The sequence below is a fragment of the Aythya marila genome (genome assembly GCF_965140915.1).
Source record: "Aythya marila genome assembly, chromosome: 8".
Taxonomy (NCBI): Eukaryota; Metazoa; Chordata; class Aves; order Anseriformes; family Anatidae; genus Aythya; species Aythya marila.
Window position 1 is genome coordinate 31588599 of NC_139049.1, and position 26927 is coordinate 31615525.

General features: G+C 36.5%; 1 protein-coding gene across 4 annotated transcripts in view; it reads left to right on the forward strand.

Moving 5' to 3' along the window:
- Positions 1 to 12690: 12690 nt before the first annotated feature.
- The window catches only part of LRRC7 (leucine rich repeat containing 7), a gene marked incomplete at its 3' end in the record, with an annotated part of 89482 nt that continues 75245 nt past the window's right edge, over positions 12691 to 26927 (forward strand). For 3 of the 4 annotated variants that reach the window (XM_082765783.1, XM_082765784.1, XM_082765785.1), the window contains exons 1-5: positions 12694 to 12885; positions 18229 to 18346; positions 19243 to 19321; positions 20047 to 20136; positions 22684 to 22740. In XM_082765783.1, the coding sequence (XP_082621909.1) occupies positions 12697 to 12885; positions 18229 to 18346; positions 19243 to 19321; positions 20047 to 20136; positions 22684 to 22740 (533 nt within the window). In that variant the 5' untranslated portion in view covers positions 12694 to 12696. Of the gene's footprint in view, positions 12886 to 18228; positions 18347 to 19242; positions 19322 to 20046; positions 20137 to 22683; positions 22741 to 26927 lie in introns of all 4 variants that reach the window. The other variant, XM_082765782.1, reaches the window with a different exon arrangement.

Sequence of the window (26927 nt, forward strand, 5' to 3'; positions counted from 1 at the left end):
GCGATTAAGCATCTTTCAATTTGTGTGTATTACAAGCATGTTATAAATCTCTCAGTATAATTTAGCATTAAAGTCTTTCGGTGGGTCAGGCAATAGTAAAGAAAAATTGTCAAATACGAAAGGACACTTGAGTAGGTATTGTGGACCATGTCCTGCTGTTCATGTAGAGAAAGTTATCAATTCAGGATTTTCAGTTACCAATAGAAGGTTGCAAGAATAATTTAACTTGGAATAAACTGCTGAAATCATGAACTGCCTAGATGAAATTTATAAAACTTTCAAGATAATCCTTGATTCTTTTGCTTACATTGTAAGAATGACAAATAGGGTTTATTCGGTTTGATTATGGAAACAGGCAAATCAAATACTACATTGACGCAGTTCAGGAGAACTTGCTAAATCCTCATAAAATGCAACTGCTTGAACGTTGCATTCTGAAGTAGATTAAATGATATTACAGACTGCTTCTGTAGGAATTTAAAGAATTTAAAATGTTCCCGAACATTTAGAAATGTGATTAGGAGTATATTTGAACATCTCTGCAAATAGTGGTATGAATATTATGGCACTATGTCAGTCAGGTCTGGGCATATCTTTTCAGTGCTGATTGGTGTTAGCCTAGTACCTGCTTCAGTGGGGCTTTTGCCCTGGCTTCTAGTTGTCCAAATGATTTTACTAGCAGATACCTAGTACAGAAAACATGCCCATTAAAATACCATAGTGTTGCTAATTCAGTCAAGGACAACAAATTCTGTGTTTCACTTTTCTCTAGCTTAAAACTACATGCCTCTAGGCCGTGTTTGTTCTCCTTTTTTTTTGTAGCCAGAGCAGATTGTACAATGGAAGTTGTATGACTATTTATAAATTGCTGCCAAAAGGCCATCACTGTTTATATACAGCTAAGACTTAGTTGAGCAGGTAGGTGGATGCTAAAATTTTGCTTAGTGCTTTGTCCATATTTATTTTATCTTATTTCAGGCTGTGAGAAATTAATTTGGACTTTTAGTATTCATTGTGTTTGCTCAGGGGAGGTATCTTAGCCCTTGAAGAACGTCTACTAAACTAAATGAGCTGAGACAAGGAGAGACCTTATGTTTTGTAAGAATGAATACTTAACAATTTAATTATGACCACCAGACAAAAGCATGAATAAGCAAGGGAAATACTAAGGAAAAAGCAAAACAAAACACAACACCACAAAACAAAGAAAATCATTGTTACTGCATGGAGAGAATGGGCCAAAGAGCTTGACTCTTCCAGCGTTGGTATATTCACACCTCTAATTTCTGATGAAATCTGATGAACCCCTCCATTAAGAATCAAGCCTCTGTATTCCTTGAGTGAAACAGTTTGGCACAGTTATGGTTGATGGTCCCAGTTTACAGTAAAAGCAATAAAATTCTCTTCAGAAAGTTATTGCTAAGATTGCATAATTGGGCATTAAACTTCTGATTATACTTTACAAACTCCAGGACTTTGTTAAAAACCTGACATTCCAATGTACTGAATTTCAGTGTTTGACAGCTCAGCTGTGAGAATTTTTTAGAGAACATTTGTACCATAAGAACAGCATGTTAATTGACTAAAAAAAACTGGGACAGATTAATCATGGGAGGGAGCACTATACCTAAGAGAATGTAGTTCTAGAGCCCTCTGCTGATGAAAACCTTTAGAAATACATTTATTTTTTTTTCAAATGCCCTGTTTTGAATAGCCTGCATTATTTTTCCCATGGGTTGCCAACCACTAACTTGAGGTGGAATAAATCTGCACACTAAGGTGCTGACCAGGAAGTGAGCCTATGGGACTAGCTTGCTCCAGACCCTGAACTTTCACATGGCAAAAGATGAGGAGGTGACTGCTTCTTGTTAGCAGGGGTGTCTCCTGGTGTAGCATTAGCATGTGGATTTGGCAAGGATGTCTGATTCAACAGTGGGCATGATGGTAATGGAAGTTGGGTATTCTGCAAAAAAAATAACCAGCAAATGGCTGGGTAAAATTGATTTGTCTGTTGGAAGAGTAGAGAGAATAGACATAAGCCAGAAAATTAGCTAACAGAATGTAAGCAGACAGTCCGTATCTGCCCCGAACGGCCTGCCCTCCTGTTCTGCTGGGCTCCCGAGGTCCCAGGTAGCAGCGGCCCCGCAGCTGGAGGCGGTGGTGTGGGGCAGGGCAGTAGCATGGGTCCTGCAGGGGGCAGGAGCAGGGACAGCCCCACGCTGCCCAAAAAGAAGACATGAATTTGATGTGGCACACGGTGCTTTTCTGAATTCAGTTCTGGATGATGGGGCAGTGGACAGTGGCAAAGCATGTATAAACAACAAACGGAGAAAACTGCAAAATGCATTCATGTGTCAAAAACTGGCCTGCAGAAAGTGAGAATGTGCCACCCACGGCTGTCCTTAGGAAAGTGAAAGCAAATTGTAAGAAAACATTTACCAGAAATTATTAATTCCAATTACTTGTGGTGTCTTTTCCTAGTCTTAAATATTCTTGGTGTGTGTTCAATGAACTGTGATACTTACTCATGAAATACCAGTAAATAAGTTTGCTTGTTTGCCATGGCATCATTAACTTTGTCTAAGAGTCATAAACCATTTTTGCATCAGTCTGCATCTTCTCTTCTCTTGTGGTGTTTCTTGTTAGGCCTTCCTTTAGGGTAGCTTCCCAAGATTCCTTCCTGCCACAGAATTTGAACTTTGCAAGATTTTAATGAAAAAACAGTATGGTTGGGCAGAAAAAGAATGCTCTGCGAAGATACTTCCGATGTATGCATTCATCTAAAAAAGTCATAATTCTGTAATTACATAATATAATATAGTCCTTACTGAAATAAAAGGAACTTTTCCTAGTATAAATATATTTTAAGCTCTGAAGATGAAATAAGCAATCCCCAAGTTCTGGAGGCCTTTATTTGAGGGTGTTTATACTTAGTACGTCACTGTTCAAGGGTAATGATGGGACTAATTGGTGTTGAAAGTTCAGATTTAATTACTTGATTCTACCTAAAATTAGCAAGAGGGAATTGTGGCAGCTACTATACACACTGAAATACAAAGGAGATGTACTCAGGTATTCGTAGGTAGTGAGGTATTTGTAGAGATGAATGCCTGTTTAGATGACAAATTGCACTCTTGTATTTGAGTAACCAATTTTCATGGGTAGTTTTGAGATTGCGCTTGTGCTGGCATTTTGGTATACAGGCTTTTGCATTTTGATAATCCAATTTACGAACATACATATAAGCATATTACAGCATTAGTGGATATGGTGAAAGAAATGGGGAGCAATGAAAAAAAATTTTAATCTGTAGCTTGGAAGGGGGATAGAATGATGAAGGAAAGATAAACTGATGGCAGTGATGGATTTATTTTTTTTTTTCTTCTCAAAATATGAGGTCTGTAGAGAGAAGGGGGAGAATAAGGAGAGGATGAGGTTTTAGTTGCATATGACCAATGGTAGAAAGGTACGTGGGAAACTGTCTCGAGGTGGTGCTTCAGTGATGGAGAAGGCTGGCAAAAAAAGGCTTGCACTTTTCTTTTTATGATTGACAATTTTCTATTTTTCAGAAAGCAAAAGTTTGCTTTTTTTTAAAAAAAAAAAAAAGTTTGTAGACACATGTTGAACATTTACCATGGTGAGCGAGCAACATGTATTTTCTGGGCAGTTGGTTACATGTTTTTCAAATGTAACCATGTTTTGGACATGTCAAAAATCAGCTTAATCTCCTTGTATTTTGGACTTTGGTAGTATCTGCTGCAATGTGATTGTATCTTACGCTGAGCATGGTGGCAGTGAGGAGGAAGAAAGACAGCCCTTGTCCCAGCACACCTCTGCCTGGGCTTTTTCAGATCAGCTTTCGTTGTGAGTCATAGTTGTCCCTGTTAATTAAAACTTTCTTTTTCTAACTGCAGTTTGGAGTTGCACGTTATTATCTCTGGAACTTTCATTCTGCAAGCTCAGCAAAACGTATACAGTTTTCCTGGAGTAAGCTCCTGCTAAGCTGATTAATATGTCACGAATAATGCAGACAGATTGTGATGTAAAGCACTGGAAAGTAATTGGGTATTCTGTACGATCCCTTTCCTCTATGAGGAAGAAAACCAGACTTAATGAAAGTCATATTTAAATAGCAATTTGTTTAGTTAATGTATTTAGCAGGTAAATTATGTTTTCTATACTATTCCTTTGGATAGCAGTTCTGGCCTTGATATTGGCAGCAAAAACCATAAGGCAAGAAATAAAGCATATTTCATAATAAATTACATACCAAATCATCTTTTAAACTAAAGAATTACTTCAAGTAAAAGCTGAAATAAATCAAAGATCTAAGCTTAAATGTAAATTTCCCAGATTCCAGAAAGCACACTTCATAAACAAGGTTATTTCTCTTCTTAGCTTATTGGCATTTGCTCCTGCTTAAGTATCTGAACAGTGGGCCATCAAACTATTTGTAGTTTCTAGCAATTAAAAGCATTATTATTATTTTTCAACATTTGCTACTAGCATGCAATGAATTACTGAAATTCTGACAGTTCTTGTGTAATAGCAAACTGAACAAAACTGGAATTTTCCATAAGGTAATGGAAAAACTGTTTTTAAGGGGAATAGGATACAGTTTTGAAATGTAAAAAGAAACAAACAAACAAACAAAAACTTTTTTGACTTCACTAAACTGTCTCTTCTAGGTGTCATCAGTGCCTAAGGTTAAGTGCTTCCATAAATATTTCCTCAGAAAAACTTGCTTAGGAATTTCAAGGCAAGACCAATAGTAAACTTTCACTGATACCAATGAATATCTTGGTAGAAAAGGTAAAGATTTGATCCTTTGTCACAGAGGGTTAAAGTTCTGGTTATTCAAATATTATTCATTGAAATTTTGCTAAATTCTGCCTTGAATTTTTTTTTTATTATTTTTTTTTCTCCCAAATATCATCACAGTCAGTCAGAAATGAGGTCCCAGGCCTTGAAAGACTCCCTGCTTTGATCCTCAAATACTATGTGACCTCCAGCCTTCAGGGTCAATGCAGACACATTAGGTGTTGTGTGAGCACCTTCGAGACGTGTGTGGGTCTCCTCTTCTGGGACATCTGGAGGGCACTCACGGGAGGCTGGGAAGGAGCAGTGTGCCTACTGGGTGCCACTGGAGCATCCCAGCATGAATTTTGGGTGAAACTCATCCTGAGTTTCCTACAAGACAAAGCTCAGATGTCTTGCAGGTCTTTTCCATCCTGGATGGTTCTGTGGTTCTATGATGTGAACATAATAGAAGGGTGAGCAGCAGAGTTAAACACTAAGAGCTGAATGAAGAGGGCACAGCTTGTACACACAGATATAATCTTTCTGCAGTTTTTAAGAGATCTAAATTATTCATAGTGCTGTTTTTATAAATGAAAACTTGTACTGCAAATTAAGAGGACTATGAGTGCTTTGAAGTTCCCTAATTATTTCAATGATTTGGATTGAAAATGGACACAATGTAAATCTCCTACACAGCGCACATAATTAATTAAAGGAGAGAAGAGAAAAGTGAATGTCTGGCCGGTGCTAGAGGTGTTAGAGGAATATCAGTGCAGAAAGGCTGAAGAAAAAGATATTTTTTTAAAAATTCCAACCATATTCTCAGCTTTGTTCCATTTCATATTCCTAGTCCCTATTATCAAATCTGTTTCAGCACAGAAAATATAACATGAAATTCTGACCTGTATGAATGGGAAAACTCCCAACAACCCCCTGGGGCCAGAGGAGTACCTTCCGTACTGTCTGTGCCTTCAGCAGCTGTAGAATCAGAAATCAGGCTAAACACTTCTGTTTAGCAAAACAACTACTTTATGGGATTTGAAGAGAAAAAGCAGTACTACCATCTGCTAGGCATGGTTGAAAGGAGGTAATGGCACCGGGAAAAGAAATAGTGGCTGAGGAGTTTGGGCTCCAGCCTCCCCTTGCAATCAGCCAGCTGTGCTGTCAGGGTTTAAGCTGGCACTGTGAAGGTGAGGGGTGCAGGGGTGGTCCACAATGGGTGGCCCCTGTGGGGTCACAGGGGGGCTTGGCTCCCTGCCTTGGTAGCCCAGGTGGGATGGGGTGCAGGGCTCCATGGGTATCGCAAGGAATTGTGCTCTGCTTCCATCTCCTCTGGTGGTGGTGACCTCGGAGAGCTAGAAGGGGGTGATGGAGACTGGGCCTGGTACAGGGGTTGACATATTTGTGATTTCTAAGCTTGACAGTGTAACGCACTGCAGAGAACCAACATATTAGCATATTAATGTTGTTGATTATGCTGATAATAAGGGAAAGAAAAGGAACAGAAAAATCATCACTTATCTGTGATGTATGACAAAGAATGCAGTGAAGCGAATTGTCTGCTGTTTGAATATAATTAATATTTTCTGAACCCTCTGGCAAATGTTACCGTTATTACTCATTTCAGCCTTGTAATGCTCTCATTCACACTTTTGTGTTCTTTATTCTCGGGATCTCTCGGTAACTTTCCAGCACTACCAGATTACTTACACTCTGCAATTTCTTGCGGAGTTTTCTGAATGAAATTTTAACAGCAGAGATCATTTTATGTTGATACCTTGTCAGGTAACGTGGGCTGGTCCTAAAGTCCTTATTATCCAACGTTTTTCTTTTTTGTTTGAATGTGGACTCAGATCACAGATCATGGCAGCACATTGGGAACTGAGACTTTCCTGTGAAAAGAAATACATGAAGGGAGTGTTACATCAAACACTTGTTTGGAAGTAAAATAAATTCATCCCCAATCTATATTGGAAAACACAAAAACAAAAATTGGCTTATACAACCAGTTATAGAGGCAAGTTCTGGAGTTATTAACAGTAACACTTTACAACTTCTTTTTTCATATATCTACTTGAGGCTTTTGAAAAAGATATTAGGGAATGATTGTTTGCTTCTGAAAATTTAAATTTCCTTCAATGCTTTAAAATTATTCTTATTCATGAAGATGTTCAAGAGCTTGAAGAACCTGTGTGTGTGGAGCAGATGCCCTGCAGCAGCAGTGGTACTAACACACAGCAGTCCTGGGGAACTTGCTCTAGAAGAGCTGGCTTAAGGCTGGGTGAAGAGAATCAGTGCTGGCTGATATCAGGCAAACCCGTGAATCCCACAGCTTTTTAAAATTTTCCTACCAGTACTTTTTACGCTGTGTTTTTTTGTTTGTTTGTTTTAACATGCAAATAAATTTGAAGTTTTGTAGGTCTGTGATGATCAAGAAAGCGAGCTTTATAATTGCAGTCAAATCTTTCAAATACTGAATTTGTATATTCTTGGCTTAAATGGACTATTAAAAAGAGATCTAGTGGCTTCCAAAGGCAATTTGAAACTAGTTTTCACATTACAAGTCTTTCAAATTGCTTGCCCAGTAATTGCCACTTGCAAGGGTTTTTAATGCTGTTAATGGTGAAGTAAAACATATTAATGATACCATTTCGCACCACGTAGTGTAAAACTAAACCAACTAGGTAAGAATATGTTCAGAGAAATTACTTTTACTTGATTCTTTTTTTTTTTTTTTTTTTTTAAATGAACTTTGAATTGCTTTTTGACCAAAAAAGGAAAAAGGCTACATCTGAAGGTGTGTAGGCCCACTGTGGCAGGAAAGGTTTCTAAGGTGAAGGACAAAATTCTTCTATACTGTATCTTGTGAAAAATTACTCTCTCTCCTACTCTTTCAAGAGAACTGAAGTTTTGTTGAGACAGTTTTTTCCATCTTTAAATCAAAGTTTTTTGAGCCATACAACAATTTTCTTTGTCTAAATAGGTAAGGAGAACTTTTCTCATGATTATCAAGAAACAGGGATTAGTGGGTTTACTGCACAAAAGATCCATTAATTAATAAGAGATTAGATTTTATTCTAATTAATTTCCATAAACCTACTATTTTCCTTAGATTAGGAATTCGCTTTGTAAGAGAATAAAATGAAGATAATGATAATGAGATGCTTGCTTAAGCTGATAAATAGCAGTTTATATTTATGCTTCTTTCATAGTTTCTTTAATCTAATTCTGGAAAGGACGTATTTAAAAAAAAAAAAAAAAAAAGTTTTTAGAAAATAGGCCAAAACATTTTTAAGCTTTTGTGGGGAAAAAAATGTTTGCTTTTTATTTTGTTATTCTGAAATGTTGAGTAATTGTGCATTATATTTTGTTATGTATGCAGCTGTTTAGAAATATGTATTAATTAAGAAGATAATGAATTTCCTTAAGCAGAATTCTAAATAAATAAATAAAAATAAAAGTTGTACATGTTATCCTAGTTCTGCTTTTGAAAAAAAATCCACCTGCTTGTACTGCCTTTGCAGAACAAAGACTTCATAGCTTTCCAAGTTGCTGAGGGTATCTACGTGTGGTCTGTTGAATATTGTTGAAAATTTAGTTTTCTTACATGTGCAACTGAATAGACAGCCTCATCCCTGAAATTCTTTGACTTTTGACTGTGATATAAATTTTTGATATTGTATATATATAATATATATTAATATATAGCATGTGACTCATGCTGAGGAATGACCTGTAATACTCAGCTATTGAGTATCACATTTTTTTCACTGGTTTAAATGGGGATAAGTACTAAGGACTAGTATTTCTATAAGGAAGTAGGAAGACTTTATCACTTACAAGCTTTAAGAAATTTTATGAAGCAGCAGCGTATATGGTGGCAACCTCCCCAAACCAGGAGTTTGGCTTCCTGTTGACTCTTCTAGACTTGGGTTGGGTTTCCAAAGACCTGAATAAGCAATCCTCTTGTAGTAACTATCGGAACAAAAAAAAAGCTTTGTGAAAATTATGAAGAACTAAAATGTAGGTAAGAAAAGTATAATTACCAAAGCTGGAATTAGTCTGGGGTAGAAATTAATGAAGGGTTTAAAAGCCATTAGTCCACAGGGCATTAAATTTTACTTCTTTCAATTGTATCACAGGTCTTGTAATTCTATACTGATGCTTTCTGAAATGTCTGCAAAGAACAGTGTGAAAAGGACTTCCCAGGGGACTTTTAACAGGGTTTTCCAGCATTATTGTTTGTTTTAATTGCAGAGGATATATAAAGGAGTAGACTATGGACACATGCAAAATCACTTCTCACCAAAATATATTAAATTTCATGATTTCCTATGGTCATTCTTCCAAAAAGTGTTCTATAAACACAGGTTTCTTCAGTAAAGTAACTTTACACTAATTTTTGCAAGAAATTCTTAGCAATGCACTGTAATTCTGCTTCAATACCTTCCTTATTCTATTATTGATCTTTTCTTAAACAGTGATTACTAGAGATTGCTGGTCTATCCAAATAGCATTCTGTTTGTTTGTTTTCTGAAGATGACAGTTCCAACAGATAACCAAATAATCCCAACAAATTACTTCGACATAAAAACTATGTCTTATCCTAGCCTTTGAGGAAGACAGTGTAATTAAATCACTTGTTTATCCTTTGCATTTTTTTCCTAATTTTTAAAAACAGTTTTCTATTGAATGAGAAATTACAGGTATTTTTATGTACTATAGGAATAGAAGTACTTTTGTTTGTATAAGCAAAAAAAAAATATTTTTTTAATGTTTTTGCTGTTGTAATTGCTATTCTTAGTGCAGTTCTATCACTTCATCGCTATTTGTACATTTTCTAGCTGTTCCATTACACTGTTATTGTTCTGGGTTTCTATTAAAATGGAATGTGAGGTTTGTTTTATGCGTTTGCCTACAGTAGAGGAGAATAATGCAAAGCTAAGTGTTTTGTAATGCCTATGGGAAGAATGTTTTTCTGAATAGTTTTTGAAGTACATGTCACTGTTCAATTGTTCATTATCTTCGAATGCCTTGAAAAGCTACAAATAATTTGATATTCCAAGGGCATCTATTTGTATTGTGTCATGGTCTGAAATATGCAGTTGCAAATGCTGCTTCCTATGCTTGAATACAAAGAGGCTGTGCAGCTTGCTAGCGAATTTCTTTTTTCTTGTGAAAGACTTATTCTGTGGCCAATGCTTTTACAATTTTCATCTGTTTTGATCTTGTAATCTCAAGTGAGCCATTTGGGATGATTTCTGGAACTGAAGACACGTTGCTAATTGGTGTCAGTGGTCAAGCTGCATACCCTCTGTGGCCTGGCATGGATGCTGGCCATATGGCAAGGTGGAGAAGGTGGGAAGCTGTGAGGCCTCAGCACTGCCTTCCCTGCATCCGTGACATCTGCCTGGTGCACAGAAATTGGTGAAAGCCCTGATCTGAGAGGGAACTGGGTTTGAGGGACAAGGGAGAGGGCAGGCACAGCACGGGTGCCACCACTTGGGTGCAGCGTGTGTGCTGCCTCTCCCTCCTGGGAGCACTTCTGGGGTGGTGGGCTTTCTCCTCTGGGACTGGGTCTGGAGCAGGGATCTGGGAATTTTCCTCCCCAGTGTGTTTGAAATCACCCAACAGAGTTTAAGCTGAAATGGAAAATTAGGGGGAATACTAAAATAATTTATCACAGGAAATTATAAGTGCCAACCAAGAAACAGGATGTGCACGAGATGTGACAGGGGATCCAGTGTTCCTGGTGTGAGAAATTTAAATGAGGAATGTTTACAATTGAGGTTCACAGATAAAGTAAATTTGAGTGCCATGTTACATCCCCAGATTTTCACTGCGGTGGTGTTTGTGTTCTGCAATGGACTATCCCACTGCTAGAACTCAAATAAAAATTAATGATGATGTCATTTATTAGCTTGAAAATGAATAGCTTCTTTTTATGTTCCTATGAGTCTTCTACTTTTATCTTTTCAGAAGTTTATGTATGCTTTATTATGAAAATGTTTTAATTGCATCAGCTGACTGTAATTAAGCTAAGTTTTATGTTATACAAGCAAACTTGGCATCAGGTCAAGCTAAATTACAAAATTACCTTTTTCTGTGTTTAAAGCTTTACCCTTAAGCCAAAATCAGCCAGCAGAAACGTGTTGGCACTGCCCAGTGAATAACCAGCTGCACTCTGATTTCACTGCTGTTCTTCCAGCATCTTGGTCTCCTTGAGAACATGAAAAAACAGTATTTTTTCTGGCAGTATTTGTATGCCTATCTCCTTGGGATTGCTAGAGGCAGATTAAGAGCTAATAAAATTTAAACAAGGAAATATAACATTTGAGTGTTTTACTTACCTCTGAAATAACAACGTATTACACGGTATAAAATTCCTGCAGAACCACAAAAGGGGCATTATTTGACCAATGCTTTTTTTTCATGTTACATATCAGACAAATAATGGCTTAAGAAACAACATGAAGTATCTATACTTACTCATATACAAATACAGCTCAGCTCAGTGAACAAGGAGTGGTCCAGGATCAGAAATGACTTGTTTGCCTTCTGTTATACTTACATGAAACTGGATTTCTTGCATTTGAGGAGCTGCTGTTCCTTGTAATTGATGAAAAGACAAAGGAGAGCACAAATTGACGCTATGTGCTATAATTTGTGCTGTTTTAGCACGAAATGTTGCGTGACTGCATTGTTTATCTCTATGGATTTTTTTTTGCATGAATACATGGTTGCTTTTTCACTGGCATTCCATGAAAGAGGATCCCGATGAGTTTTGCTTTACTTGGACTGATTTTGTACATTCTTTTCATAAATGTAACTCAAAACCTTGTAGGTGCTTTAAAAAATAGAAGATGAGGGTTTAGACCTTCTTGGCTCTATGGTGATATGTTTCAGAAGAGCCTGATTTATTTATAAACTGGTTAACATTACATCTCAAACAGATATTGACATTTTTAGAAGTTGAGACTGCTTGATGCGTAGAAAATCTACTTATTGAGTCTTCTCTCAATTCAAAAGAAGTTAGTTTTTTTTTTTTTTTTTTAGCAAAATATTATAAGCTGAAACTTACTCATAAGAATTAGATGTGCTTGTATAAATTGTTTGTGCAAGGAAAATCTGTAGAACTGACATCTAGATTTGAAGTTAGGGAACAGACTGAGGTGAAATAACCCAGCAGTGTATTCTGCTGCAGAAAAATTAATGGGATTTCTGCTAAGTCACTTCCCTCAGTTTCCACAGCCTAAGATAGCAGGAGAGAAGCAGGAATGACAGGTAAACAAACTGTTGGCTTTCTGTTATTGTAGTTTCATAACCAATTAAGTTTCCATATTCTTTTCTTTATTTGTATGGTCAAAAAGACAAGGAATACATTCCACCAATAACTGTGGAAAGCCAAGGAATTCTGTTGATTTCAGAGAAATGAGGTACAATTGTGCATTTGTCACAGAGAATCAGAACCCAAACAACTATGACTGATTCACTTCACTGACTCATGGTCAAACCGAGCAAAGGATCAAAACACAGAGCGTGAAAGATGTCACTTTGTACTCTGTCTGGTGAATGTGATCACACGTGTAGCATTTCCACAGTTAATTTCCATCATTAAGGAAAGCAAGAATTGTGGATGGTCTTGACGTGTTTTCTTCTATCCCAGTGTAGGGGAATAGACAAGATACTGAGATTGCTTCTTGTGGTTGCACTGACAAATCTCACTTTTCTGTGTTTTGTGGAAAAGTAGATTGAGACATGCAAATTACAGATACCCCTCAGGAAAATAAATAAATTAATTAATTAGACTCTGATCTTGATAAAAAGGGAGTTCCAAACATGTTGATAGTTTCAGAAAAGTGTTTTTCCCCTTTCTTTTCAGTGCCCTGCTTGGAGATGACAACCAAAAGGAAAATTATTGGCCGCTTGGTGCCATGCCGGTGTTTTCGCGGTGAAGAGGAGATTGTTTCAGTGTTGGATTACTCTCACTGTGGCTTACAGCAGGTGCCAAAGGAGGTTTTTAACTTTGAACGGACGTTAGAGGAGCTTTATCTAGATGCCAATCAAATTGAAGAGCTACCCAAGGTAATCCGTGTTCTTCCTGTAATACAGATGTTAAAAGTTATGTTCTTAAATGCATATTCAACATGTGCTTCAACTCTCAAATAGTTCTTGTTCATGGACTGATTACCTGCTTGCTATGGGCAGAGTCAGGGCTATTAACTCTAGAGATTCAGTCATGTTTTTTACATTTTTTCTGCCCTCTCCGAAGAGTCCAAACCACTGCGACACCGTTCTTGCAGATGATGCTGCATGGAGAGGAGCAGAGCCGCCTGCTTCTCTCTGCTTCATGAAATAATAACAGCTGGAAGCCAATGAAGTTTTAAACTGGGAAACTGATAGTCATTTAGAAGAGTTTCTCACACAACAAATAATGAATATGACATTTGGTACCTTGGGAGACCAAGAGTACACTAATATATGGGGCAGATGGTCTCACATTTGGATCATCGGTAGTGCTGCTTTTAAAAGCAAACTCTTCGTCAGGATAAGCTGTTTATCCTTGTGGGAGAAAGGCTAGCACTTTCTGCCTAATATTTTTGTAACTGTAAATGAGGTCCTGCAATGAGGTTACTTCAGTTATCCTTTCTGTGTAGAACTTCTCTTACAGAATCTTTAAATTTGGTCTTCTATCGATTAATATTTACTGTAAGGAATTAAAAGTTAGTGTAACTTAAGTGTTCTGGAAACAAAAGAGGGCAAGGTAGTGGAAAAACCAATTAATAGTAGGTGCTAGCTACATAATGAAGCATGAAGTAATGTAATCCATTCCTTAATTGAATTTTTCTCAACAATAATGAAAGATGCTTACAAGTCTTTTAATTAAACATTGTTCCAATGTAATCCATTCTTCATCATCTCCCAACATGTTTCTTACTTACACTGCATAGAGATTTTATATAAATTCTATTTACAAATGTGATTCTGTGAAATGTAGAAAATGTTCTTTTTCCATTACACAGAGTTCCTGTATTCAGATATGATAGTTCATTACTGAAGATTACTCAGTCAGTCAAGAAATTATTTAAAGATGATAAGGCAGGGTAGCTCCAATCTTCAGCTGTCACAGAAAAATGGTATGGAGAACTGCTTTATCTCTCCTCCTACTAGAAAAGACAACAGAGAAACAGATATTTTTTCTGTCCCCATAAATATAAAATGGTTGTGGTTGAGATCGTTTCACTGTTACCAAATACCGTCAAGGCTATTTTTCTCTTAATAAAAACATATGGTTAATCTTGTATATTTTAATTATGCTACTGAAGAATCATACTGAAGAATATTTAAAGTCTCTAATTTAGCCAGGGATTTTTGATATATTTGTCTTGGGTTTCTTGAAAGTATGCATCACCATGGTATTTAAAGAAAATTGCAGTGCAGAATGCAAGACAAATATATCAGGACATATAAAAAGAGCTATATGTCGTAATTGTATACGAATAAACTGAGGCCAAAGGTAAAGGGTCCAAAATCATGAAATTGGATTGAAGGCGGTAGTGTCAATCAGAGCTGAAATGTGCATGCTAATGAAACCTTTACATTGCATCGTGGTATCATCTATTCTGTATGTGTTATTTGTGAAACAAAACAGCAGATAAATACATACTTTGGAGAGATTTAAATGAATAGGACTCTATTTTTGCACTTCTTTTGTTTAAATTTTCTTTGTTTTTTAAATAATAACTTGAAGCAAATACCAGGTATTGAAAAAAATCCTTTTGATCAGCCTGGAGCTTGGGTAAATACATCATTAACAGTCTTGGTCTTGTACAAATATTAGAATATAAATGAGAGCATTAGTTTGCTTGCTTAATACCATTCACAATTTTTGTCTTAAGCCTTTTGTTAATCATTACCATAAATTAAACAGTCGAAATAATTTCTTTCTCAAATTTTGTGCTTCAAATACTTTTTGCTATGTATTTAAGCTCTTTCCACTGCTCAATTAATATTCTAGGTGACAAAATGCCATTTTTTTTTCTTAAAATGCCTCTATATTACCTAACATTAATTTTTGTATTATATACTGTGATCTACTGTAACAGAACTTTCCTCTCCCTGTAAACGTGAATTCAAAAAACTGCTTCCAGGGAAAATTTACCTTGTCAGTTTTTTGTTATTTACCAAATGTTATATACCTCTGAAGTTACTCGCAGTGTACTTTTCAAGTTTTCTGTCAACAGAACACTTAATCTTGTTTAAAAGTTTCTTGAAATAAGCACAGGTAAAAACCCTATTAAATCATTATATACCTTAGTTTACTTTCACTGTTACCTGATACTCTAGAAACCAATAAAAACAATAAATTCTTTAGCATTAAACACATGTATCAAAATAATTCTGGCTATCATTTTTTTGAAATTTTACCTTATGTTTTGTGCATTATAATTATGCTTGTTTTTCTTTTTTTTCTTTTTTTTTTGCTATCCACTATAACTGGATTTCTAGCTCCTATTTTCTCTCTTCCTCTCTTCTCCTCTCTTTTTTTTTTTTTTTTCCTTCATGATTTGTTGTATTGTTCTGTAATCTTAATCTCTATTTTTCCCTAAACCTAGCTAAGACTTTTATTTTACTTGACTTTGACTTCATTATCATGAGCTGCTGCTGCAAGTGTGTCCCTATTTGCATGAGTCAAATGAATCAATGACTAATAAAAAAAAACCTGATTTTGATGCAGGTGGAGTCACTGGCATTCAGTATACAGAAAAGCACAAATTATATGAAAATTCTTCCCTGCATTTTTTCCCTATAGATATAAAGCAAAATCTTTACTAGCATTTAATGGACAAAATTAATGTAATTAAAATAAATGTAATGTGTTGGTAAAATAGGTATTAGTAATGCCGAATATGCTACTGAAGTTAGAGGCTGCAATTTGACGCTTAATTGTCTCACTGAGAACTTGAGATATGCAGGGTAATAGCCCATTGTTATAACTCAAATCACAGCAGTGTTAACACCGCTTGGTTTCCAGTCTAAAAGGAATAAAAAGTAGAACATGGGCATACAGTCTAATGATTACATCAAGCTATCCTGATGGCGTGGCAAGGCCATAAAGCACTAGAAATTGACAAGGACATCTTTTGAATATCCACTAAAAAAAAAGTGAGGAACTGTGGGTCTGCATACCTGTATTCACACCCTTGTATTATTGCTGATACAATAGCACACCACCGAATTTCTCCAGAGGGAATATTTTTTCCTAATGGAAACGAGTTTTATTGGATGTCTTTATTCACCAGTTCAAAAGCCTTGTGTTGGTTCAGTTATTGTCAAGTTCCAAGCCTTCCTTGTCTTTTAAGATAAGACTCCAGCACAATGGCTGGGATGGGCGCCAGGCATTTCATTCTGCAGGCCTAACAGCGCAGTGCTGTCTGTGTGTGTTCCCAAATTCGGCAGGTCCTCTGTGCTGCACATTGCTGAGGTCTACAGCAGTTCTAGTGCAGCAATCTGGCTAGAAACATCAAGAGCAAGCACTAGAGCCTACTGCTCACCCTACTTTTCAGTCCAAAATGCTTAAAGAAAGCTTAAAGAAAAAATAGGTACTCTCAGATGTGCTGCAGAGGAACTCCTCATCCTCTAGCGGGAGGTTTCTCTTTATCAAGGCTGTCTGCAGGCAGCAACGTGTCACCCCGTTTTGCCTCCCAGGTGTGCAGTAATTGCTCAGGCTGCTCTGGCACATCAGATTGGGCAGCATGGAAGCGTGGAAGTGTTCCCCAGCGTAGAGGTAGCTCTTGTGTCACCCCTTGGGGCTGTCACTGTGCGCTGCACAGCCTGCTGCTGGCCCCAGCTGCAGGGCTGCAGGGGGCTGCAGCGCGGTTTCAGGAACGAACAAGCGCATTTCGTGTGAGAAATTGTGGTTCTTACATGGATTTTGTGGGATCAGAAAAGCAGGACTGTCAATAAAAAGGCATGCCAAAGGTGCTAATCAGTCCAAAGGCCTTTTCATGCCCAGTGCCAGGTGGTGGTGGTTCTGGTGTTAGACTTCTTGTTGTGAGCCTTGATTGTTCTCTTGGTTCCGCTTCATGTGATCACCCCTCGAATTTCTGAGAATAGATGGTCTTGAAGAAAAAGCAGGGGCTTTTCTTTTTAAAGGATTGCAATAGAAAGTTACTGCAGGAAAAAAAAAAAAAAAAAAAAAAAAAAAAAAAAAAAGGCAGTTTCAAAATGATTTAGTATTTACTTAGAGTGAAGTACCAGGCTGGCATTTGCACACCATTTGTGCGTTAATTTTCTCCCCTCCAGATACTTGGCTGAGCCATATCTAGGTAATCAAATTGCTATACGTTCTCAGATAGCCTGTAGATGAGTACTTAGGATTTATTCTGATACAGAAGTCTGGAGGAAAGACTAAATCTCTTACAAACATAGCACTGCCATTTGAAGAACACTTCTGAGATGCCCGTTGGTGAGCTCATCTCCTCAGCGTGTCCTGGAGGAGTGCTGAGGAACTCAGCAGAGGCCGCTCCTGCAGCCGGCAGGCACGGAGAGGGCTCATTTGGCACCTCCTTGTGCAGCCCAGCCCGAAGTTTATTTCTGCTTCATCTAAAAAATACACCTTGCCCATTCTTTGTCTAAGACAGCAATAACCTTGAGGTGCGAAGCACCTAAATGTGAAATAGTTTTTCATGACTACTTTCACTTCATATGAATTTTATTAATTTCTGCAAGTGTGTTATGCTGTGTGATAGTTTTTGAAGAAAGCAGATACGTTAAATAGGTGCTTTCAACACAACTTACTAATTACTTCAGGTTGAAAGGAAGATTTTTTTTGTCATAGTGGAAATTCTGACACTTTATAAAAATTGAATTAGCAATTAGCATTAAAAATCAGGATCATATCCTCAATTTGGGGTGGAAGCATGGGGATTTGCAGATTTACAGAACATATTTTGATAATGCCAATATTTTTTCTCAAAGCTAGCAAATTTAGTCTATGTGCACTCAAAATATTTTAAAATGTATTATGCAATTGTTTTTTTAAACAAAACAACAACGATAATTTAGCGCAAGCCACAAAAAAAAAAAAAAAAATCATTTTTTATCACACCTATGAAATAACATTTTCCTTCAAAATGTTGATTGCAATGACTGTACAGTTTTTTACAAAAAACTTCACAGGTTTTGAATATTTCTGCTTCCAAATACTATTCTGGTGATTCTTTTCAACCACATGTAAGCTGTGTTTGTGATACTAAACAGTCTTTGGAATGTCTTCTCAAATAATTGCTTTTCAAAATATAATTGCATTTTTGAATTCTTATGTAATAAAAGCAATTTTGTGATATTTGTTACTTTAGTATTTAAATATTGTTCCCAAGCTGATTTTTTTCATGAAACCCTGTAAAGTATCTTTTTATGTTACAGCAACTGTTCAACTGTCAAGCTTTACGCAAACTGAGTATACCTGACAATGACCTTTCCAGTCTGCCAACCACTATTGCTAGCTTAGTTAATCTCAGAGAACTTGATATCAGTAAAAATGGTAAGAGATCAACAAGATAAGTATTTTAAAGATTTGTAATGAATAAACAAACAACAATAAGGAAATTTCAATTCCTATCAGCTTGTGTTCTAGAAAACTTGCTCTTTTTCTGGATCATGTTTTGTGTTCTTATCTGGCACTTGACAAGACCAGGCAGATATCTACCTTGTTTATTTTCTTTTAAAAAAAAATAGAGGTCTCTCTGGAATAGTAAACCACAACAAGTTGTGACTGATAAGCATTAAAAATAGGAGTGTAGGACCATTTTCACTGCACTTAGGAACCATTCCACTTTCCAAAGTGGCTTGGTATTTAATGAACTCTTGTGGACCAGGTTTGCTAGTGTAAGTAAGCGTATAAGGCTGCAGATGAACAACTGGATTTACATAGCCAGACCAATTTGCTGACATGCATTTCAAAAATAGATATTTACATATTTACACGGTTAAAACATTTGCATGTCTGAACTTAAGTGTTTTTGTTTTGAAAATTAGACTTAGGCACTCTTGGAAATTTTTTTTTTTGTAACGTTTATTATCAATATAATCCTAGAGACTCTCAGAATTATATACGTAGAGAAGGGGGGTAGGGTGGGGGGGGGAGCAAAAAAGGAAAAGATGAGCAGCTGGGACTCAAATGGAAGGCACAAATATCAGCACAAATGATGTCACTCTAACTCCAGAAGATTACATAAACCAAGTATTAACAGACTATTTTTAGTACATGGTATATTGGCTGTTGCAGTACACTTATTTATAGCTTAAATATCTTTTAGAGTGTAATACTAGAAAATTTATTTTCCTGTTATAGCTTATGTCTGATTTGAAAATGTCAAATGAACTCATTTATGAAACAGTTTTCATGTGTGTATAATCATACTTTCAATATTTTTTTAGGAATTCAAGACTTTCCAGAAAATATTAAATGTTGTAAGTGTTTAACAATTATTGAAGCCAGTGTCAATCCAGTATCTAAGTGAGTATCAGTAGCTTGTGTTTGTATACTGCAAGTGCAGAAAATGTATGCAAAGTGAACTGAAATTTAAAGACCAGTATCAAGTTTATTTGCAAGATTAATCTACATTTCTTTTTAACTGTTTAAAATCCAAGATGATGTACCTATGAAAAGATCTCTGTATTCTGTAACAAACATGGTGTTCCTCCACACGGTGGAGAAAGAAAAGTATTGGCAAAGCAGTCTGTTTAGTGCAGCCTTTAGACATGGGGCTGGCAATTGATGTGTTTGGGAAGCAAGCCGTGCTGCATCCTCACTTCCCATAATTTCTTGGTTGGGACTTTAGCAATTCTTTTTCTTGCTGTATGTGATAGTAACCACCATCAATCTCTTTTGTAATCTCATGACTTACAAAATGGAGTGAAGGAAGTGAAAGGATGAAACTTTAAATATTTTAAAAAGCGAGAAAGAAAGAAAACACCTTTGTCTTAAAAGCCTCACCTAGGGATGTAGAAGAAGCTGATATAACTTGAATGTGCAAAGTATTTGAATTTGATGTGGTTATAGCAATGTGGAAAAGATGAGAACAGTCAAAAATGTCTGTAAAAAGTTGCTCAGTAAGTCCTTGATAATTTAGGTAGAAAAAGAAGGTGAGAGAGAAAGTCATCTTTCTCTTTCTAAATATATATTGTTATTGTTTCCATAGCAACTTCAGTGTGAGCACTAAGCTTCTAACTGTTTTTTAGGCTGCCAGATGGCTTTACACAACTTCTAAATTTGACCCAGCTCTATCTAAATGATGCCTTTTTGGAGTTTCTTCCTGCTAACTTTGGAAGGTAAGAATTAGTCATCAAAGCACATTGCTCTTTCATGAACTCACTTGAGGCTGATAGCGTTTTAAAACTGTATTTATTTTATTTTTATTTTTATTTTTATTTTTTAAACAGCAGAAGGTATAGATTTTTGCTCTTCAGCCCTATTTTGATGAATGATTGTTGTTGGAGAAAATTTTATGTCAGCAAGAATTTTATGATGAAGTGAAGCACTTTGCTGGTTTAGGGAAAAAGTAGAGAGAAATAGAAATTGGAGAAAAGGCCTGTCCTTGATCAAATGTGTTATTAAATTGCGGGGAGGGCAGAAAATAACAATATGGTCTATACCTACTGAAAAATGAACAGAAAGAATGTCGTGAGTCAGAAAGGTAGATAAGGAATGACCGAGCATGGTGGAGCAAGCAGAGCAAAAATATTAAAGGAAGAACAAGGGAGAAGGTTCAAAAGACAGCAGAGCAGAAGGAATATGGAATGAGAGTAAAAATAAATACAGGAGAAACTGAGTCAAAAAGTGTTAGAAAAGGGTGAAGCAAAGGGCAGAAAAAGCAAAGTTAAGACAATTTGTCCATTTAAAAGTGGATCCTTCCACTGCTCGAGTCTGGATGAAGCATGAAGTTTGTCCCTCCTCTGTTACACTGCTAAGGGAACAGGAATGGGCAGCCTTTCTGCCCTCTGGCTGTCCAGCTGGGTAACGAAACTTCCAGTTTGGTAGACTACATGTATATTGTCCAGAAGACAGGATTAAGGGACAAAATATATGTTTTAACAGAATTCATGCAGTATTAGTTTTTTCCTGGTCCACCTAGCTACCCACGTGTATTTCACTGTTCCCCTGGGAATATCATCACAGCACTCCAAAATTAACACTGAAGTGACGTATTTTGTCTTGTAAACAACATTGGTATGCTCAGGTGCTGGCCAATGGAATGTGCTACTTTATTGGCATTTGCTTGGTGGACCCATCACTGACCCAGGGCTCAGGCTAGGTGTTATACTGAGCAGAAAATGCCCAGCTGAAGATGAGTATTTGGAATATCAGAGTAAATCTGAAGACTGCTTTTGCAGTTCACAATCATACAACATGTACAAATGTCAAGGAAAAATAAATGCATGAAACACCCCTGCAATTTATCAGCTGTGCAATGCTTCTGTTCATGGTAAATTTATATTCATTATTCTCTTCTGAAGCTTTGCTGGTACTTCGTCTAGTAATCGTTGATGCTTAAGGACATTTCTAGTATTCTAAATCTCCTAGCACTTTTTTTTTTACAAATGCAGATTTTATCTAAATGAAATGATGCTAGTTCCAGGTGTGGTTGTTACTCCATTATGATTATGCTGCTCCTATATCATTTTTCGGTATCCTGCCTTTACAAATCCTTGTCATATTTCTGAAGCTTCCAACATTAGTGTACAGAAATTGCACTGTTTAGTTTTAGTTTTTGTTTTTAATAACCACATGTGGCTCTTTAACTGTATCTCTCTTATTGCTCTTCTCCAGATTTTAGTGCTTTCTTTATCTCTTCTGCTACAGAAAAAGTCAGTTAATCTCCTATAATCTCATTTAGCTATGTGAATAAAGTCAGGAATGGAGCCTTCCTGAGCATCACATAAACATCTCTCCACATTTCTCATTTAAAAGCATTCCCTTAAGCCCTGGTTAAGTGCAAATGTAGGATTTAAAAGTGTTTTCTGCTTTGTTTGGAAGGAAAAAGGGAAAATCATAGCTTTCTAGAAAAGCATATTATTGGGAAGACTGGGGTTTAAGAAAGAGAAAACCGGTATTGTGCTCGACAGAGAACTATTTAAGGCTTTGTTGTATTTTTTTTTTTTTTTAACTTTCCTCACATACAAATATATACTTATAGAAATGATGTTATGAGCCTAAAATCGTACATGGTGTGACTCTGATGTGACGTCTCTGTTTAAAAATGACACAGTTACAAACTAGTTTTGCAGAAGCAGTTGATTTCACACAGCTTAAATAATGCCAGTTAGAGTTTGCAAAATGACATGGGATTGTGAAGTACTGTTGTATATAGGTTCTAATTCATGCCAACACTTAGGCGTATGTCCTGCTTCTGCATAAAGTACAGTAAGTTAAATGGAGATCTGTTCTGTAGTATTAGTCTGCCTGTGTGGAGGTATAGAAGTCAAAGCTAAAAATGCATAAGACAGTTGTGAACTCAATAGCAGGTTTTTATCCTTTCACAGATTTGGAAATGTTTGAGAGTAATTAACTTTTCCTCTTTTTGCCTCATTTGAATTGTTAGTAAAAATAGTTTAGAGTTGTTATGAAAAACTGAGGTATGTCAGTTTTTCAGAACAGTCCAGATATGGACATAAAAGAAAAATTATGTACATATGAAGCTATTTGTTTCTGAATGCATTTTATCCTGTATTCAATCCATCAATACCTAGATGCCTTATTGTTATACATTAAGCAGATTCATTTTTTTGTTACTGTTGAAATAAGTAGTTTCAAATCATTCTTATGGATTTCTGAACTAATTCATAAAATGAACTAATTGTTTTCTATTATGTTCCTAGACTTGTCAAATTGAGAATTTTGGAGTTAAGGGAGAATCACTTGAAAACTCTACCAAAGTAAGTGATTGAATATTTATGTAACTTTCAGTTGAAATTTCCAAAAGTGCAAAATAATTTCATTTGTAGCAATACAACAGTGCTGTTTGTGTTCAGTTATTTTTTTTCTACTGTTAAAATAAATTCTGCTGAAGGTTTTTAGCAAAAAGTAAGCATATAATGGAAGATGGACACTGGCACAGTAGCTGACTGTAACTCCTTACCCCAAATCTACAGTGTAATGTTTAAAATATTAAATGTAAATAGAATTGAGAAACAAAACATGGGATAACCCTGGCCAGTGATTATGTGACAGTATTTTCCTCATCAAGAAGTAATCTGATGTGTTGGAAACATTTTCAGTATAACCTCAGTAGAACAATCTCCCCATATGATCCATGCAGATGTTAAGTGTATTTGGTCATTTACAATGCTATTTAGAAACTTGTATCATCAGAATATTGAAGAAATGTCCAGTTTGGCACCATTTCTTGAATTATTCACAAAAAAGAAAAAAGTATGTCTCCGGGATTTACTGTCATTTGACCAACACTTAAATGGTATTTTGAAAAGGAAACAATAAAGAAATGAAAAATAAAATCTAGGGTTCCCACTCTGAATATAGGAACTACCACTGCATAAAGCAGGGAGTACATTTTTACAGTCAGACCAATATTATATAAATGTTTTATGTGACAGGGATCCTTACCAATGAAAAAATATCCATGGATATGGGAATTGTTCTAAATGGAGGTCGTATGTCCCCATTATAAGTGAGAGTTATAATGATGGTGAATCGACTGTATTTATGCAACTTTGCTGATACAAAATTATTTGTTATTTAGTTTGTTTAAAAAGGGCACTTTGTTCAGCAACCATGTGTTTACTAAAATCTGATGTACAGGCATTTTACACCTATATGGGATATAATGATGTTTTCACTACTTCCTGTGGGCATTTACCTAAAGGCAAAACGCTTTTCTTTTTTATATGACAGCTATTTTTTAAGTTAAAAGGATATATTCCTGATATCATTGGAAACCCCCTTTTTTTTTTTTTTTTTTTTTTTTTTTTTCCCCTCTGTGAAGCCCCTTCAGTCTGCTCCCGAAGAGTGTAGCTGCATTTAAAAATAAAACCTGCGGGGAGGGCACATCTGTAGACTTTGAGGACTTTAACATCTGAAATGCCATACATATGCTGCAGTGTGTGCATGTTATGGAGGCCAGCTCTTAAATATCGGTCTCTTTTAGAAGGGAAGTCTCTGCACACAGAAGGTGCTTGTCAGAATAAATGGATTGTGTGTGTGCTAGTATTGAAGAATTGGAATTCCACAATAGTTTTAATCAAATGGAATATTTTGATACTTCTGGTCTAATGATAATCCCACTTAAAGTGATACATTTTTCACTGAGGTCAGTGGCAGCAAGGTTAGACTTGTGTGCCCTCATTACTAATAAAAATGATCAGTGCTCTGTTACTGCTGTGATACATGGTGCTTACCAGGCAATTGTCGAGTTTGGCATGTGTTTGGAAGACCTCCTACCTAAGGGTAGCCTCTGGTTTTAGCAGCACTAGGTTTTCTAAAGTGGCTAAGCGTGACTTTTCCCCATGTGTAATTCTGACAATAAGGAAATTCTGTGACTCCAGTAACCAGGGGAAACGTTATTTGCAGGTGTTTGTTCTCTGCTCCGTGCTGTGGCAGAAGGCGTTGCTGTATACTACTGAGAGTGGAAATAAAAGCTTTTGCGTGTGCAAATGCTGTCCTTAAAACTATTGTTAAAATAGCTGTATTAAAAAATAAAGTAAAAGTAAGAGGGAAGAAAGATGGCAAGGTCATTTTTGCATGAGATGAGACAAAAATGAGAGATCTATGTATTTCTGGACTTTTTTGTCCTCCAGAGCAGTTTTATCTTCAAGAAAAAAAAAAAAAAAAAAAAAAAATAAGGCTGAGCACAAGGCCCTGCAGCAGCAGGCAGAGCTGGCACACCAGTGCCAATGTTTGGGCTGTACAGGGAAACCAGGAAGGCTTCCGAGTAATTGTGACCAGAGCACTGTGCCTGTGAGAGAACAACCTGCCGTTAGGAACACAAATGCAGTGACGTAAATCAGAATGCATTTTTCACTCTAGTGATAAAACAGGTGATGGAGGTCTTTCAGCTAGGTGCTTAAAGGCTTTCATTCTTACCCTAAAGTTTATTTGATGTATTGTGGATAAGGTAACCTGATTATGCTGGTAGTTTGTTCAGTAATTCTGATGTAAGAGTAGACGTGAAAAGGAAGTTAAATAAAAATGTTAATACTGTACTTTGGCTTTTTAATAGTTTTGAAATGTACTGTAAGACCATTTCAAGTAACTTCTGCTCAGTACTGCTACCGTGCTCAGTGCAACTTAGAAGATGTGGAACAAAAAGTTATCAAAAAGCAGATCGTGCTCTTTCACCTGTTCTGTGCTGTCAAGATAGATGCATATAAAGAATTTTTGAAGGAAACATTTGGCATTTTGGCATAAATAGCAATTAAATGTGCTTCGTGTTTACCATAGCTCTATTTTTGCTTCTCAGTCAACAGGTCAAGACTGTTGTAAAATGTACCCATAGTAACCGAATGCAAAATGTTCAAAAATTATTTACAAAATCATCAGATTAAGTAAATACTAATGATCAGTGGCTGAAAGGTAGCTCTCTAACCAGAGCTTAGATCTCAAAAATGTCCCTCTTTAATACATCTTTTATTAAAAAATGAGAGCTCTCCTTTGACTGCTGAATTTGTCAACATAATTTTCCAGCACTTAAAACTGATCTAAACATATCGCTGTATTCCCCAGCAGTTCCCTGATAGGAAATTAGTGACGCATGGTTCATGAAGCGTTTTGAAGAGTTTTCTGATTTCTTCTGACAAGCATACCAAACATTTAAAACAACATTTCTTGCTGTACCGTCGTGGTCTGGAGATGTACCTTAGTTTTCAGATGAACATGCTGCAGGATGTTGCTGTTTTCTCTCAGCAGTACTTTCTCTTCAGAAAATCCTCTTAGGTTTACTGCTACTTTTATATACTGAAAATAGTTTGATTAAAGATTGTTACAGATACCTATTTCCAAGAGCTTTGGGGAAATTAGAAATATTTGGAAATCTCTATCCAATATTACAAATGTTTTATTAAGCATTAATTTGTGCAACAAAACCAGAAAAATGTGTTTTCTTCTCTGTAATTTCTGTTAACTTTCTGGAGCATTTGTGAGATTCTGACTACATTTCTTAAGCCTGAAATATGTTACTACCTTGATCACAAGGCCCTCTTTGGCTTGAAGAATCAAGCAATATAATTTATATTATTCTGTTTGGATAAAAGTGTACTTGATCTTTAGTCGCTGCAGTGACATGTAATATCACTGTAATAGCTCAGGGCGATGTTTAATAGTCCGCAGCTCCCAATAGCTGTGTAGCATTCTGTTCTGTAATGCTACCCTACTGAATACGTATTTGGAGCTAGAGGCAAGGCTTTCAATTGCCAGTGATGTTTTCAGGCATTTTGCACCCAAACTGAAGCAATTATATTCAGTGGAGAGATTCCTGTTAGCTTCAATGGGTTTTGAATGAGGCAATTTGTGCTTCAGTGTTTAATTATTCTGTGTTTGAGTTATTTCTCAGAGTGGAGGGATGTAATTCCCAGTTTTCTATCTTGCTGAATAATGCTCTGGTCCAACCTGGATGGGAAGATACAGGAGAACAGGAGGCTGCCAAGGGAGAGCCACTTGGAGAAGTGCGGTAGGAGACCTCCAGAGTCCCACAGGTGCCACAAGGACCTGTCTTGCCCTCAGTCCTATCTGTGGCAGTGGTTGACCCTCACCTGGCAAGGCCTGAAAAACTTGATTTCTGGAAACCTCTTTTCATTAACATCCTTTCCAAGTCATTTACAAACAACTTGAGCACCATGTGCCCCAGCCCAGAGCCTCCTCCTACACCCACTCATTTATTTATTTAGTTAGTTCCAATCTGCTGCCATTTATTTACCTACACAAAGACCTTCTCTCATCACAGAGATGCTTAGGTTAAGAATTTCCAGTTTGGTAGACTATATTGTCCAGATCTCTTGTACTCTTGACTCTTTCAAGTGGCTCCAGGAGGTTTCTGAGTCACCCCTTCTCATCAGAAAAACTGTAGATTTTTTTCCCAGTGTGTCATATTTATCTTTACTTTGTTATTTCC